At 39.4% G+C, this 17,635-nt stretch overlaps 1 protein-coding gene across 7 annotated transcripts in view; it reads left to right on the top strand.

Moving 5' to 3' along the window:
- MYLK (myosin light chain kinase) overlaps window positions 1-15,909 on the top strand; it is a 218,379-nt gene extending 202,470 nt beyond the window's left edge. For all 7 annotated transcript variants that reach the window (XM_074873611.1, XM_074873610.1, XM_074873609.1 and 4 more), the window contains 6 exons: window positions 386-509; window positions 8,368-8,520; window positions 9,541-9,664; window positions 10,884-11,013; window positions 11,877-11,996; window positions 13,766-15,909. In XM_074873611.1, the coding sequence (XP_074729712.1) occupies window positions 386-509; window positions 8,368-8,520; window positions 9,541-9,664; window positions 10,884-11,013; window positions 11,877-11,996; window positions 13,766-14,013 (899 nt within the window). In that variant the 3' untranslated portion in view covers window positions 14,014-15,909. The remainder of the gene's footprint in view (window positions 1-385; window positions 510-8,367; window positions 8,521-9,540; window positions 9,665-10,883; window positions 11,014-11,876; window positions 11,997-13,765) is intronic.
- The last annotated feature ends 1,726 nt before the right edge of the window (window positions 15,910-17,635 follow it).

Below are 17,635 nucleotides of genomic sequence, written 5' to 3'. Positions count from 1 at the left end.
CACTGGAATCCTGAAGTCCTCTTGTGCAGCTGCTACAGTGATGGAGGCTCAAACACTTTTGTACTTCAGGACATCCAAATCTGAATTAAACACTAAAATTTCTCTTCTTAGACTTGGTCTTGTAGAAACTCCTTACAATAGGAACCTTCTTATTATGTGCCTTGTACAGTGCTGTGTGCGTGAGGATGCTTAATAAATAATTCTTTATTGCTATAAATGTATCAGCTAAGGAAACAGCAGTTCAGGCATTGTTTATTTTTTCTGATAAGGATCTTTAACAAAATCACAAATATGAGGACAAAGCTGGTTTTCCCGTTACTGGGGAATAATTGTTTTTAAAAATCTGCATGCAGCAGTTAATGGTTTTCTCTTTCATTCTTCACAGAAAATGCAGGTTCTCTGAAAGTTCTCTTTGGGACACCTGAGTTTGTGGCTCCAGAAGTTATAAACTATGAACCTATTGGATATGAAACAGATATGTGGAGTATAGGTGTTATCTGCTACATTTTGTGAGTACCTTTGCTATTCTTAACATAAATCCTGACAGTTGCTGAACATACAAAATTTCCATCAACTTTTGAATTCTTCAGTTTTCAGGCCTTTTGTATTCTAATTAGCAGCTCCAGCAGGTTTAATAAAACTTGTCTCTTCTCTGAAGGGTGTAACTGGTAAAGTGCAGAACTAGCAGTTCTGGAAATTCAGCCATTTAGGGCTTATATATCTTACATCATAAACCGGTGATGTTTCATGTCTTTTAAAAAAAATGTGACAGTTTTTTATTATTAACTTTGAACTATTTTTCCTTCCCAGATGTTAAAGAGAAATGTATGGGCATGCACTACTAACTGGTAATTTTTATTCTTTTATTCCCAAGAGAGAAATTTTTTGTGAAATGTTGAGGTCTTCTTCAGATTGTATCTGAAGGACAGACTAAAGATTCCCAGCATTACTGTAGCTGTTCACAGTGCATTTTATCTTATTACTAAGCACAAACCACTGGATAAATACATTTTATAAGCAGCATGGATCAAGCTCATGGAAATATTTTAGAGGACGGTTGGCTGCAGCTCTTGGTTACGTATTTTGGTATTTGATTTGATCTTTATATGCAATTTGATAACACGTGATTATGAACTTCAGTGGGTCTAGAGCAATGTATATGGAAATAGGATCTCCATGCCTTGAACAGCAAGCAATCTTCTTCAAACTGTGACTTTACACATTTGATGCCATATAAACAAATGAAAAGAGAAGCTCAGTTTGGAGCATGGTTCTTTCTCCCTCGCTCCGGTTTCAGTAGTAAGTAAATGGCAGATCTGCTTTGCACTCATTCTTTTAAAAGGCTCCTCTCAATACCTTACTTTCTTTTTTAAGAGTCCCCTCTGCCCTGGCTACTGTCTTCCTTAACACCTGGCAAAGCACAAGTTGTTTGCCTCATCTTTACTCAGTCTTTCTGTGATTCTTCTTGCCTTGTCAGCCTATACTTGTTCCTGTACTCTTCTCATTTCCAAACTAAGCAACATAATTTTCTTTCTTGTCCTGTGCAAAAGCTACTACATCAACCTTCTTACTCCCAGCAAAGACTCTGAATATTTCTGTTATCTTCTGTTTCTTATGTGAAGGGTGCTACATTCTTCAAGGTCACTTTGCTCTGCCAGTTTATTTACAGGACCTTTATTTTCCATTCACTTCCAGCATTTTTTCTAGATCTTGAAAGCTCGTTTGGATCATTCTGTAGTTCAAATAATGTAGACCACACAGGCAGTATTCAGATGACAAATGCATTTATTTCTCTAGCTTCTGAGGACTCCTGAGTTACAGAGCACTGGAAGAGCGGCATGGAGAGCCCAGGCTGCCTGCACAGCAATGGAAAACCCAAGTTACATCAGTGTTGCATTGCCCCCTAGAGGCCTTTTACACGTTAAGGAACAAAACGTGAACCACGTTACACACACATTTGGGGAGTTTAACGTCTTTTGCTGCCATTTGTTATCAAAGTATATGATGAGGCTTTGTGTGTTTACAGTATAAGCAGTGACGTGTCAGACAACCGAGGCAAAAATCGGTGATAGCAGCTGTGTGTGCTCCTAAGGCATGCACCCAGGGTTGCTGCTCCAATGCGGTCTGTGCTGGAGAACACCGTTGTTATCCATGTAGACAAGGAAAGGGAGCAGGTGAAACAGATGGAGAAAAGGTGAAATGCTTGCAAAAGACCAGTCTTCCAGCAGTGGCAGAACTGCTTCTTCCCAGTTTCTCTGTGCCACCAGAAGCAAGATATTTGGATGCTGTAATGTTCAGCTGATGGGATTGGGGTGGTGTTCCACTTGATTCAGATGACCTGATATGCCTTGTGAAATATATTATAAAATAACTTGTTTGATAAGGTGTCTTTAAACTCATTTAATTCTTCATGAGGGGAAAATTACATTACCCAAATGCAATGAAAATCTTCTTTTTGATGCATAGCTATTGCCACAATAATGACTAACAGTAATAATCAGCTTTTGTCTTTCTTGCCAGAAGAATAAAGTAATAGAAGCTAGGGAAGACCTGTGAGTCATCGCTTGGACTTTCCCTCTCCACCCCAGAGTGACAGGCTCACAATCTGTCTTCACTTCTTAAGGCCCAGCTATTTTTGCAGACTCACAACTATGAGCCATTATCCAAAATGGACTATCACATCATCATTACAGAATGCAAATAAAAGTCATTGAGAATTGCATCTCTCTTTAGTTGTAGCTCTGCTTTCCTGTTTTGATTATAAGCTCAGAACTGCCAAATCTCATGCACGAAGTATAAGACTCACTCATCTCGTGTGTGCCTCACACTCCATCACTGTGCTTGTAACTTAGCATTTGTATCCCCTCTCCCCATGACATGGTGAGTGGGGCCATGAAGGAAGAGGCGAGTGCTGCAGCAGCACTGCACTTAAGGGCAGTTCTGCTACAGGCAGCTGATGGCCAGAAGCTGCTGTGTCCATTGTATGTCCTAAGTGAAGCAACAGGGAGCATGCTATTGCATGACTCGACATAACAGCTCTTTTAAGGTAGGATTCTAGAGTGTTGAGAGACCTGTAACCTGCCTAGAAAGAGACTGGGTTTCCACTTTGTCCTGTACAACAACGAATACACACCAGGTTTAGCAAAGTGCTGCAGAAGAGATCCCTGTGGGTGAAGGGTCTTCCCTGCAGCACAATAAATGGGTGGGATGTAATCTCAGGTAGGGTACAGCATGACAGAGCTCCTCCAAAACACTGCAGCAAAACCTCTTTCCTAGGCTTCTGCTGCGCAGGCATAAGTACAGATACCGCACTCTCTGTTGGGATGCTGCATCTGCCTTCCTTATGGCATGACTGACTTAATTCCATCCTACAGCTCATGGGTTCCCTTTCCACATTTCTAAGCTACACATTAAATCCTTTTAATCTTTCTGGATAACTTATTCAGTCCTGTCTCTTCATCAGTCTTTGTTCTTCCTTAAATTTCCCTGTTTGTATTCTCCACCTCATGTTTTTTATCTTCCACTTTTATCTTGTTCTCCATCCTGTTCTACATCACAGTACTGTCCCACATACTTAAGTTGATCTATGGCCTTTGAAGTAACAGGCCACAAATATTATAGCTTGTGTATATCATCTCCATTTATGTCTATTTCAGTGTTTCTTTTTACATTTGCAATAACCTTTATCTAATGAAGGTTAAACCTTCTGAATTCTTTCCAGCTCTTTCTGTCCCATTTATTCTTCTGGGCATTGCTGAATTTGTTTGGGTTTTTTTTCTATTTCTAGTTCTTTTCTGACGATCCATTTGGATAGTCAGTGTTTCCAATATTTAGTAATCTGAAACAATTTCTAAATTCTATTTTTATTTCAAACCAAATTTCAGTCTAAGATTTCAGCACTGCACATACGTACATTGAAAGCAGATAGCCCTTTGCCTTCTGTCACCATAGAATCTGACTAGTTTCAGCGAGGAATTGGCTGTGGCTGATTCAAACCTTGGCTTGCTTTCCATTAATTCATCTTGCTTTATCAGTGCCAGGCAGTATATATCTTTCAGAGTAGTTGATCTCTGTTGATTAATAATTTTTTAACATACTATATTTTAGGCTGTTTTTTAATATCAGATTTGATCTTGCTGTATACTCTTTTCCTTCAGCACCTTCCTAATAACACACACCCTGATTCTTCAAACATTCCCTTTCCTTTTTGGCTATTGTGTTATTCATCACTGCTATTATTCCTCCCTTGTTTGGTAGTTTAGGTTGGTTGAAAGATCTTTTGACATCATTCATCTTTTGGGTGTGCTGACTTGGGACTTTGATAAGGCAAGACACGCTGCTGACTTACACTTGGCTCCATGTTGTGTTAAAAATTTAAGCCTTGTTAATTTAAAGATGAGCGAGCACTCCTTGTTCTTTCAATAAAGAAGTTAGGAGGGCTTTAATGTCATGACTGTACTGCTCAAAAGAAAATGAATTATTTGTTCAGCGGCACTAGCAAATTGTGATTCCTCATTAATCCACGGGGCATGTGAAACAAGGATGAGAACAGAGTAACACCCTTGCTTCAGCAATCAGCTGTCTTCCTTCATGTGGGTTCAGTGGTCTGTTTCCTCCTTGAGATGACTGGTGTGGGTGTCAGCCCTCAGCTAAGGAAAAGGTGGGTTTGTGCAGTGAATGTGTGTCCCTTCCAAAGTAGCCTGAGACTATTTATTTATTTCACTTGTAAAAGAGTTAAATTACTACATGATCTCCAGGGTGCAGGCATTATCATGAGCTTATTTGACGTGACCTGCACAGGTTTATCAGAAGCAGATAGTACTCTTCATGCTGAGATCTGTTACTTCTTTTTCCCTGCTAATGCAATGCAAAGACTGTAAGGAGGAGCTCAGTGTAATCAGCCCAGATCGGTTGCTGCTGCAAGTACTGCTTGCAGAGGAATGCTCAGAGTCATGACTTTTTGAGACATGCAGCAAACTCATCCTTCCTGGATTAGAGGCAGTCTTAATGCAAAGATTTCCAAGTGAAACGCTTTGGGGTTTGTTACACAGACAGTGAGACCAGCGACCACACCGGACCCTTTTGATCTTAATGTTTCTAAATCTGCACTCAGAGCTTTGCTGGAACAGACCAATAAATGTTAAGGAACTTCTAGAGGATAAAATATTTTTCTTCTTTATTTAGAAGTGGAAACTGTGAAAGGTTTTCTAAACAAATGGTTCTTAACATGCCAGGAAGATGCCTGGTTAAGTAGCTGGAAAAATGTTTTCAGTAAACAACTTGGTGCTTGTCTAATAGTAACTTTGCATGTAAGCTCAGTATTAATTTTCTGGAGTGGTAGCTCATCTTTATCACTTAGCTTCAGCATTCCAAAAAGAAATTGTTTCCATAATCTGTCAAAAGATTTGCTGGGCCATTATGACTTTAAATGGCTATTAAGAAATGAACAACCAAGACTTAGGTCAATGAAATCTATGCTAAAGATAAGAATTTCGGGTTATGATCTATATTAGTTGCTGGATTTTGTTTTCTGACTATAAACATGGATCCAGCTCTCCTTACAAATATTTCCACGACATGCAACTGATTCACAGTGCAAAACTGTAGTAGAGAGAGGAGATTATTTTAGCCCTATAAATTTGCAAGAGCACATTCAGAAATACGAAAATAGCTTCATTGAAAGGTTTGAATGGGTACTGTTACACTGGTGTTTGGAAATTACAAAGTGAGTGGAGGCTTAACCAATACCCACGTGGTAATCTACCAAATGCATGGGGTGAGTCAATCCTACCACAGCATTTAAGATTTTTTCTGATAATTCTGTCATACAATTCTTTTAAAAAAAAAAAAAGCCAACCAAAACAACCAAAGGGGTTTTTTTCTCTCTAATCTCCTCCTATTTATCCTCATCCCTCAAAAGCTGTGTGTGACATGCAGTATGCCTTTGCCCAGAAAGCTAGATGTCTTTATAAGCACTGCCTCTCATGGCAGTGTGGAGCAGTGGTGTTTCCACATGAAGCAATGTCTCTGTACCTGAGCAGTCTTTTTAGCATAGAAATACTCTCTCAGTACTGCAGCTTTAATTTCTGGAAATAGGCCAAAATATTATCTAATGTAGCACAAGAGCTGCACAATACTATTTGTGGTAATACTATGCAGAGGTCACCTTTGCCATCCTTCGATCAAGTATTGAAGGGAAATGGGATTGTTATTGCTCTGGCTGCCCAAGGGTGTCCTCTGGAATCTTATGAGATGATGAGAAGACGTGCATGTCCTACATTGACAGCGAACTAAGAAATACTTCACAGACCCTTCATTTGTATAAAATGTGAGCCTTTTTAACAGCCACTGAATTGGCTGAGAGATTATTGCACTTTACTACACAGTCAAAAAAGAGACAACTTAGCAATCAGAATCTGGCACCCAGAATTTAAAACTGCAGTCTGGATAAGATTTTTTCACTTTCTAGAACATAATAGAGAACAATGATATTGTCATAAATAGGAAAATGCTTAAATATCTGAGTGGAGATAGGTTTAAGGCCCTGCAGGAGTGCTTTTCTGATTCTGGGACAGAGATTTTGCTTCAACAATTTACCTGGCTGTGACAGCTCAAGTGCATGAGGGCGGAACAGAGTCACTGTGCCGCAGCTGTGTCAGCTCCCCAGTGCTATCAGGCATAAACCTTGTCCCTTCCAGTAAAGTAAGTGTCAGAGAATAGCCGTAGTAAAGTTGGTTTATGTGAGCATTTTTTGGTACGTTAATCTTTCAGCTTTCTGTAACTCATGCCTATTATGTGTTCATAATGCCACCGTATACATTTATAAAGTCATGCTTCACTGTTGCATTTGAATACATCCCCTATAATGGCAAGTAAGACAGCAAATACCTTCTGTTCTGTTTTACCTCTTTCTGCCTGAGAAGAAACAAACCTTTTATCTTCATCTCATATATTATTACTAGTGAATTTCTAAAGTATACACATAAGATTCTAGACTCTGCTGTACTGCACACAACTTCCAGAAATGGTAAAAGATTTAGTATCTGCTTTGTCTGAGGCTTCAAAGAGTGTATGCTTCTGCTTTCCTTATAGAAGAAAAATCCCTAGGAACAAATTCTAAATCAGATTTTTAATGTAATTAGTAACAAAAGAGTAGCAAAGTAACTTTGAAGGAGGAGATTATACTAATAATATTAATCTAGTAGCTCACTTTATTTGATCCCAATCTCTTTTTCTACCAGTCTGTGATATCCAGTAGCATCAAAATATTCATATAATATTTTCAGAACCCTAATAAGTTCCACTTATTTTTCCATATTTTAAAAAAAAATGTACTACTGCTGAAATGTAACTGATCGTGGTAACTGGTTAACATGATTGTACAGAGAAAGCAAATAAAGCCTGTAAAATTTCATGAAGAATAGGTTATTATGTAAATTGCATGCCAGGAAGAAGACCTGGAAAACTGAGTAATTTGTAGTTCTGAGGAATAAGCAACCTTTCACCTGAAAGATTTTACTGAAAGGGTGATATATACAGGAATCAAAAGTATCTGGATGCACAAAGGTACGGTATAATAAAGGACAATGCTCAACTGGAGAAAGATACTCTGCAAAAATGACACCATGATGTTCTGTAATTGCCCTTCACTGGCAATTTATCAGTTATATTGACTAAAAAGCCTTGTAAGCTCAACCTAGGTTATAAAAGAGAAGTACTTCCATTTCATGCAACATGATGATTGAGAACATAAAGACCAAATTACTTTTGGATGCATCTGCATAATTCTACAGCCTGCAGTGATGTAGCACTGTTTTATCTGGCTACGTAATTCAGGGTGGTTTTGTTTACAAAATAACCCTGTGGATTTCATTATTTCATGATGAATCTTTCTTCTTGGGCTCTCTCTGCAGGAATAAATGGAATAAAATGTACAAAAAAACTTGGTTTGACAGTAAAGGCAGCAAAATCACTCTGACAGCACCAGGAAGGGGGGGGAAAAAAAAAAAAAAGCTATTCAACTGAATTTGGTGTGAAAATTGCAGTGTTATTTTGCAGAACTAGACAAGTCATTTCACAAACTAGTATGCTCCACTTTCATCTAATTCTAGTTCTGTCCTCAAAAATGTCTTGGGAAAAGAGAAAGAAACAGCAAAAATTTTCCTTCCAGTTTTGCAGTCAAAATTCTGGTTTCTTTCCCATAAGACCATCTGTAATTAGCTTTGAGTCCTTTTTTTTTTTTTTTTTTAAGGGTGCTTTTACTGATAAAGATCTGCAGAGCATAGGAGATGCCACACACGATTTTAGTTTGTTCCTCTGATAATTTGCAAATTGACACAGCTTGTTTTGTGTCTATTTTATCCCCAGGGTCAGCGGACTTTCTCCTTTCATGGGAGACAATGACAACGAAACCCTAGCCAATGTTACCTCAGCAACGTGGGACTTCGATGATGAGGCTTTTGATGAAATCTCTGATGATGCCAAGGACTTTATCAGCAATCTACTAAAGAAAGATATGAAGTAAAGCTGTTGGACTTGATACACTTTCTATGTTTGCATTTAGCTGAACTTGTCATTCTTGTTTCCCCACTGTGAACCTCCACTTCCACGGGGGCACCTCTGACAATACTTTATAAGGAGCTCTGTGTGCCATGCAGCTCTGGTTTATTTTATGAGCAGGGTGCAAGGTCTGAAAGGAGTGATTTCTTTTAATCACCTGCTCATTCTGCTTTTTCTTTCCCTTGGGCAAGACGCACCCTGAGGTTTTGTGTGGCTACTCTTTATCTTCACGGTTGTGTGATACATATTCCTGCATGACATGTTGTGCCTTGATCTGAATAGGTTGCAATTTTGCCAGATTTATTTCCATGTGTTGCTTTTAAGTGCAGTACCTCTGAGTAGGCAGCTTTCCTGTAAATCTAGTAATGGGGCAAGAAAAAAAAAATCAGAGTTGGAAGCCCTGTTTATAGCAGACTGAACAAACCGGGGAAGGAAAACTTAATTCTTCCAATGAGTTTGCGATCGGATGGATGGAGAACAGAGGGTTATTTATCTGTGCACCCTGAACAAAGTGAAGAATGGGTGTGGCTTGATTAGAGATTTGGACAGTTCTGTTTTGTTAAATGTTCAGTGCTGCAGGGAAGAAGGGTGTTAAGTGGTGGGAAAAGGGAAATCTCTGTAATCGAAGAAAAGGAGATCTGGGACAGGGTTCTGCCAGCATGAGGTAGCTGAATCATTGCCATTGTGGCTCTGCTGTATGCATTCCATGCCTAAAACATATGGCTTTTCCTGCTTTGTTTTATAATGTTTTATTAACACTTAAAAATGCACAGTTTCCTCTCAAAAAAAACCCTACAGAAATTGTGAAAATGAGTTTAAGAAGTAAGCACGGCTGGGAAAGCAGTGCCATGTGATCTATGTTGCTAAATTTAGGAAACAGAAAAATCATCTCTCAGAAAAGAAAGGGCAAAATAATGTTAAAGCAGGTAGGTTCAACTATGTTTAATGGCAACACTGACTAGTCTTTTTATATAAAAACAGGAGTCGCTTAAATTGTACTCAATGTCTTCAGCATCCTTGGCTGCAAAAAGACACCAAAACCATGGAAGCCAAAAAACTTTCCAAAGATAGGATGAAGAAATATATGGCCAGAAGAAAATGGCAGGTAATGAAGAGAACATAGAATTGGGCTAGTTATCCTAATAAGTCTCTTTATTGCTAATGTTTATGATTCTGAGAAACGTGTCATGCCAGGTGGTTTCTGCAGCTGGTGAAAACTCCAGTGTGGCCAGAGTATGAATGCAGTAAAGCAGGTTTGGTTTCTACTGGCGAGCAGTAGGAGGGTGCACGGCTGCATATATGTAACACATGATGATTCCATTTCAGGCTACTAAAAGGCGCATGAGTTCGAGTACAGTTTTTCCTATTCTTTTGGGGGTGTGACCATCTCTCCTCCCTGCCCTCTCCATGCCACAGAGGGCTGGGGCATTATGTTATCCTTAACAAACCTGAACAGCTAGGGAAAAGCTTCTCCGCCTGGCCTCTCCAAAATACCCCATTTTGTGGTAGTTTCATTCTCCTAAGCCAGCAGTTCTGTCCTGTTGGAGCACCAAGCTTCTCATGGATTTGGTCAGATTGGCTTAATAATTTTCTTTGATGTGTTTGGTCTCCATATCTTCTTTTTTCTTAATGCTGGAACTGTTGTAGCAGGTCCATCTGTGCCGTTCTGATAGCTGGGGGCGTTGATGTATAAACTCCTGGATCCAGACTTCTGAGTAACCTACAAAATATTCATTTATGTAAATCTACCTTATATTTCCTCTTACGTTCTACTGTACATGTTTCTGAGGAGCTCATGCAAGCTGTACAAAAATGCAAGTGTCCATACTAGAGGCAACATAGTCTGAGCATATTTTAGTATCCTGGCGGTTGATTCTTGAGCTTGTCAGAGGTCTGCTTCCATCATGCAGACGGTACTTTCTCATTCATTTCATATTAGCTGGTTATTCATCCTCGATGAAACTCAGTCCAGCCCATATGTCTATTGAGATAGCCATCCGCCACCAGAGTTAAGTTCCAGTTAAACAGGACATAGCTTTTTCGCTGGCCCTCCTCTCACACAGTGCTTTTTATCCGCAGCTAACAGAGACATTCATTTAGGTATGAGTTCATCACGGGAAGTTTATATCTGCAACTAAATTTGGTAATTCAGTCCAGCCTGCTCTGTCTCTCCTAAAACAACAGAGCTATATATAAGCAGTTTGTCCAACAATTCCAGCGAGGTTTGCAGAGATCCCAGATAATTTGTCCGAAGTACGATTGTTACAGAAAATCACATGCCTGTTGGATTGGATTGATCAGAAGCCTTTTATGTTATGTCTTAGAAAACAGGCCATGCTGTCCGAGCAATAGGAAGACTGTCGTCCATGGCAATGATTTCTGGTATGAGTGGGAGGAAGGCCTCTGGGAGCTCGCCTACCAGCCCTATAAATGCAGACAAAGTAGAGAATGAAGGTAAGGAATTTTGCTGCACCGTATTTTCACCCCTCTGTGAATCAATCTTACTAAAACTTTTAGCAAAATGCTAGAGACCAATCACGGAGTTGGTTATTCCTGCTCTCTCTGTTTTTATCTTCTTTTTAAAAAAGAGATCTATCAAAAATTCATTGTTCTCATATTGTTCTGCTACTCAAAATGCCCCAGCATAAATATGGGCAGTAAACTCTTCTCTTTTTAAAGCCAAAAAATTAAGGCAGATTTGTCAGCTGCACTTTCTATCAGTTTGGGAATGCATGTTTATACAAAGATTACAGTGATGTATTGCCTTCTCATGCAAGCGAGCCAGCAATAAAGTATTAACACTTGCTGTAACCAAGACATGTACTCTGCATTAACCATGCTCCTCAGACAGGGGCATTTAAGAAAAAAAAATAAATGCGTCCACATTATTCCCCTACGTCCCCATTTGAAACGTGGATTTGGGGAGTGCGACAATCAGAGGTGCAGATGTTTGACACTTCTGAAAATCAAGTCATTTTGACATACCTACACAGACTGTGGGCCTGACACAAGATGAACCAGTTTACCCCTCTGACCAGCAAAAGTTCAGGTTAGAAACAAATTCAAGGGGAAAATAAAGATGATTTGTAGCGTGGTGGCCTGCATGTTGATTTCATTCTATTTATGGCCTGAATCTTTGTCCAGCTGCAAAAGATTGGCACAAAACTAAGCAGCTAACATCCTCCCTGTCCCATTAGCCTTACAGAATTAAGTGAAATAAAAGATGCTTTCATTACCATCTGGTAATTAAAAATTAAAATGCATCATTTAAGAACATGGCCTGTAAAATAATTAACTATCTCTTCGCTCTCCTTTAGATGCTTTCCTTGAAGAAGTGGCTGAAGAAAAGCCCCATGTAAAGCCATATTTTACTAAAACAATCCTTGACATAGAGGTTGTGGAAGGAAGTGCTGCTAGATTTGACTGCAAAATTGAAGGTACTTTGAATTAGCATATCTCTTTCTTTCTTTCCTTCCTTGCCAGCTTTCTACATTGTGCTATTGTTTAACTTTTCAATTTATTTTCTGTATTGTTGTTGACTTGGTGCCATTTTGCTTTACCAATATCTGCATGTCACAGCATGAATGTGTTGCAATAACAGAAATTATCTGAAGCTGCATGGGCTTGTTCTGTGCTTGCCATAGAACAGAAGACTCCAAGAGTCAGTGTGTGAATCACTAATTCAGAAGAGCAAGTGGGAACAGTGAGATGATTTTTGAGGGTAGAAACAGTAAAAACAAGATGCAATGTAGTACCATAAATTGCAAGAGTACACTCAGAGACTGCTAACCAGAAACCAAGAATAAGTAAGAAGTCACTTGTCTGAAATAACAGACAAGTTTCAGGTGACCTCAAGATAACTTTAAGACATGGATACATTGTATTAAAGGCAAAGAAGTCCCTAACAGTGTATTTGCATGAGAACTAATGATAGTATCATTGTTCTGGTTACAAAAGTCACATCTAGAAAAAACTGTACTGTTGTTTGTTTTTTTTAACTTACAAGTTCAAGAAAGAAAACTCAGACTGGAATATGCAGATAGAAAGAATAAGTTTATGAAAAGGCACTTAAGGAGCTTGGGCTTGGTCAGGCTAACAGTCTGAAGGCCAAGACCACTAGCACTTCTACTGCAAAGAGATTGAAGCTTCTGTATCACAGCTGATGGAAACTAGAAATCAGGAAGAGCTGTTAAAACAAAATGGATAGAGTCGGTACCATACTGCATGTGTTCAATTTAGACAATTTCTAATCTTAAAATGAGGTTCAGAAACTGCTTCATTGACCTTCTGCTTATTTGTTTCTGTGCTCCTAATCTCTTTCACTGCCTGTGTTTTCCACCTCACAGCGGAGATGTGAGGATGGATTATTGCTGCTGATGGGTGCTCAGCATGAGGGGTATGTGCATAAGTACTGCATGGAATAAAATGGATGTACCACAGCTGATGTTCCAAACTTCCCAGTGTGTTGCTGTAATGTTCGTTGGGTATTAGGGATTCCTGCACTTTATTTCTGCTCAGTGGGGAGTGATCCTCCCATCACAGTCCAGAATTTGGCTGAGACAACAAGCCTTCAATTTGTTATAGCAGCCAAGAGTACTGTATAAGGGATTGTTCTTCAGCATGTATTGTACAGCCCTGCTCTGAATGCTTCTAGTGTGGCAGAGCCATTTGCTTCACAAAAGGTTCCAAAACTCCTGTTGAGATGCATAATCAAAATGCTTTTCTTAGACTCCCTCACTTATCCTAACAAACACAAATAGGAAATGGTAGTGCCACGGTCACCATACAGAACAGGCTGGTGTGTATGGAGCAGATTAGGAGGAGGAAGGTTCAGGATAGCCGCAACAAAGCAACCTGAGAAGGATATTAAATTGTAGTTGTAGCCCCAAACATCTTACCCTTGAAATTCTAAATCGTGGTGTTGGGAACTGTGGTTTCCACAAAAGCTGCAATGCAAGGTATCTAGGAATCTAGTGAGTACCTCAGTGATCACTTTCAATTTTTTGCTATTCATAATAAAGTTGTTTCAGGTAAATGAAAGTAAAAAAGCCTCACATCATCTATGTTTATTTTAAAGAGAATTCAATGAAATATTTGTATATTGTATATTGGCATGTCCGTACAGACAGGGAATTAGAACTTAAAGTAATTACAGAGTAGTTAATACTCATTCACTGCAATTGCTGTTCTCTCTCCACTATTGCAGGCTATCCTGACCCTGAGGTAATGTGGTACAAAGATGATCAGCCTGTCAAGGAGTCCCGTCACTTCCAGATAGATTATGATGAGGATGGGAACTGTTCTTTGACTATTTCTGAAGTATGTGGGGACGATGATGCCAAATACACCTGCAAAGCTGTTAACAGCCTTGGGGAAGCTACGTGCACCGCAGAACTCCTTGTGGAAACAATGGGAAAAGAAGGAGAAGATGAAGATGAGGAGGAAGAAGAATGAAAGAAGGCTCAAATGAAAAAAAAAAAAGAAAAAATATATTTAAAGACTCTCCTTATAAGGCTCAGAAAACCAAGTTATCAAAAGCACCTTGTGTGATACATAGGTCTTTGGGGGGTTGCTTTTTCAGCGTGATCAGTTGATACCTGTTTGCTTTATCTATGGGCATTAATTCAAATCAGCAGGCAATTTTAAGTTGCTAGCACGATTGGATTTACTTTAAACAAGTCATTAACTAAGCTGCCCAGTCTATTTTTAAAGTCAAATGTATGGAAAACAAGTCTACAGTTATATTCTGAATGTCTTAAGGAAAAACAGTCTATTTACTGAGCTCATTGCTCTATACCATCACTTTCCTCAGCCAAAACTGCAGCTAAGTTGGCTCCCCAAGATCTGCTTTACAAGGAATTGTTTGCCAGACACACAGTGAATATCTCCAGTCCTAAGAAACAGGCTGCTCCCTGAGCAGTATCTTCTATAAGGGAAGGTCTGACACAGTCAGCATTCCAATTTGCATGTTGGTATTGTTCATTTTTCATTTGTTTTAAACAGAATTTCACAGTCCTAACTTCAAACATATTTACTGCCCTTTCTCAGTGTGCTGTTAGTGCTACCGTAATACTGGCTAAAGTTAAACATCCAGGTGGTTTCCCGAGACACTTCTGATCTTGCTTCTAACCAGCTGATCACACCTTGTCACCTTTCCCTTATAGAACCTGTCACTTCAGTGCAGTTACAGCTGCCTACGTAAGAAAAAGACTGAAAACACAAAGGCTGAGAATAGTTTCTGTTGTTCTGGTCAGTCTAATAATGATCTATGATTCATATACATGCTGTTGTGAAAAAACAGGTTATTGCACAGTGACTTCTATGTGAAGTGTGTGAATGGAATCCCAGGTTAGTTGAAGTTTTACCTGCATCTATTTGGCGACTGCAAAACAGATTTCAACTGATGATAAGCTGGAAACTCCCACAGATTTTTGGAGTAGCAAAAAGATAGTAGCCTGGATTACAAATTCCTTTATACTTAGCAGTTTCCAAAGAATCTTAACCTATATAGGACCTATTTCTACCTTATGAGCTTTACTGTCTTGTTTTTGTCTTGAACCTGCACCAGTAAGGCTGTTTTTTTTTTAAAAATGCAGAAAACCAAACCAAAACAAAAAAATCCAAACCCCGGGTTTTTTTCTCAGAAATGGTTAATGCACTCAGACTTAGTAACTTTGCTTTCCTTTCACAGTATTGGCACTTTTTAGTTGTTGTTGTTGTTGTTCAGAGGTAATATCAAGAGACTGCAAGGTGATATGCATAATCCAGAACCAGTGTGTCTTATATCTATCATTCCAAAAGTGATTTTTTTTCTTTTCCATCTTTTGTGTGCAAAGTGCAACGATTTGCATTTCAAAGATTACCTCTTTTAAAAAAAACATTACCTTAAATTCGCACCATTAAGTAGTCAGTGTACTTTAATACAGGTGTGTACAATATCAGCCTTAGGTTGTTTGATATTACTTAGTTGTGTATGTGTTTCATATGATTTGCTCTTCTACATTCAAAGCTCAACTAATGTGGATGACACAATGGTTTTTAACTGCTTTACTCTTTGTTGCTAAGTTCAGATTGCCAGCATGTCTTTTCCTTTTCAATTGATAAAAACCTGTTATACTAAACACAGTATTGCCACAGTTCCTTATACAGAAAGGTTTTGAGTCTGATTTAGAGCATACAGTGCTTTTCTCACGATTTTTTAAATGTTTTAGGCAACAACGGGGTGTATTTTGTACCTTAATTAAATATATGCTAATGTTCTCCCAGTTTGTTAAACCATCAGAATTGCAAAGATGAGAACGCTACGGCTGTAGTTACTCACAGTTCCTAAATAAATAATACCACAAAGCATGCTCCGTGTATACTCTGTTGCAGGTGTCACTGCGTCCACGTTGGCTAAGCGTGTCAGTAGCAGCGTCTTCTCCTGCTCTGTCCCGAGAGCTGCTGGGCACGCGGGTGGGTGAGGATGAGGTGGCAGCAGCAAAACCTCCCTGACCTCTGTGGTGCTGCGACACTTGTCCCGCCCGGCCAGCGCAGGTTCGTGCGGTGCAGAGGCTGCGCTGCCCCAACGCCTCCAGCCTCATCACATCCTTCACAATGAGCAGAAGTGTAAATGTGGATGGGGCACCATGACAGCTGCCTTTTTCTGTTACAGTTGAGAATTCCCTTACGGTGGGGAAACATGTAGTTCAGAAAGACCGTAAGAGCAAGAGAGAAAGAATTCAGGGAAGTCTAAATGTAGATGTGTACTTAGACCAATGTTCCTAAAAACTGTAAAGATGAAGATATTTAGCAAACATGCTTGCGCTGCCTTTAAGCATACTTCTTCTAACATGCAGTCCAAGACACCGTGGACCACGCAGGACCATGCAGAAACTCCCTAAAGCAAAGATTGTGAGACATCCTGCTTGTAACAACACGTTTCTTGAGCAAACCTTCAGCCCTCAAAGCAGTCATCTTCACAACATGTGGTCTACTGTCTTGTGAATGTACCCGACTTTATTCATTGACTGCTGGTTTCCATTCAGGTAGGCACATGTAGAAAGCGGTAAAAGGTCCGGCTCTGATGGCCTGCTCTGTGGGTACATGTGCTGGGTATCAAAACCCACAGACACAATATTGGTGTTCCTGCACAGATTTTCCCTTCCTGCCCCTCCTTTACTAGTCCTTCCGTGTCCCACAGGCTACAAACTGCCTATTTTTCTCTTTCCCCAAGGATATAACTAGCTTACCATCCCCCTGTTGCCGCCTAGTAACATCCCTTCTGGTCTGCAGGAAACAATTACCTCCTCTTCGAAAATTATGTGATACATATGCAATTCAACTCAAAGCAATTGACTCCAACCTGTATTTGACCTTGAATTTTTTGTTTTCTTTGAAGAATAGAATTCTATTTCCACTGAAGAGGGGTATTTTATGTACTTGAAATCCTGTCTCATTTTGCCAGCCATCGTAATTGGTGTAATAAAAGGTATTACATCATCCTATAAACCTTGTCTTGCTTGTATAATGTTTGCAGAAAGCCACTGTTGGGCTGTGGTAGGGTTGAAACAATCCTCAAAAGCAGAGGTTATGCAGGACGTTGGTACTGCCCAAGATGGACCTTGCATTTCTTTTGTATAAAATTCAGTCTTCTCGAGAGACATGGAAAATTTGGGACTGGCTGCTGTTTTTCACTACTCAGATTTCTGGATTTGCAGAAACTTACATTTACTAAGTTACAAGCCTGCCCAACCACACAAGCATCCTGCACATGTTTCTGGTTGATGAAGAGACCTTTGCTAATTGCATGCGTGGCATGCAAAGATGTCTGTATCATTTTTTGTTTGTTCACAAGGAAGACAGCACAGGACTTCATAGCTCTCTCGTCTGTAGTGAATGTCAGGCTTTGAAAATGTAGAAAAATTCTCTGGTTGCATACATGAATAATGCATTATGTGTTTCTCTAAAATTTCTTGGAATATTTATTGGAACATTGCACTAAAACATTGCTGTTTGAAAACATTTTCCTGTCATCTTTGAATTTTGAGCCTTATTGACTGCAAGAGATGTGCACGTAACGCCATTAATTTATTAG

Source organism: Strix uralensis, chromosome 6 (assembly GCF_047716275.1).
Source record: "Strix uralensis isolate ZFMK-TIS-50842 chromosome 6, bStrUra1, whole genome shotgun sequence".
Lineage (NCBI taxonomy): Eukaryota > Metazoa > Chordata > Aves > Strigiformes > Strigidae > Strix > Strix uralensis.
Note: the sequence above shows the minus strand (reverse complement) of the source record. Positions and strands in the feature narration are given on the sequence as shown.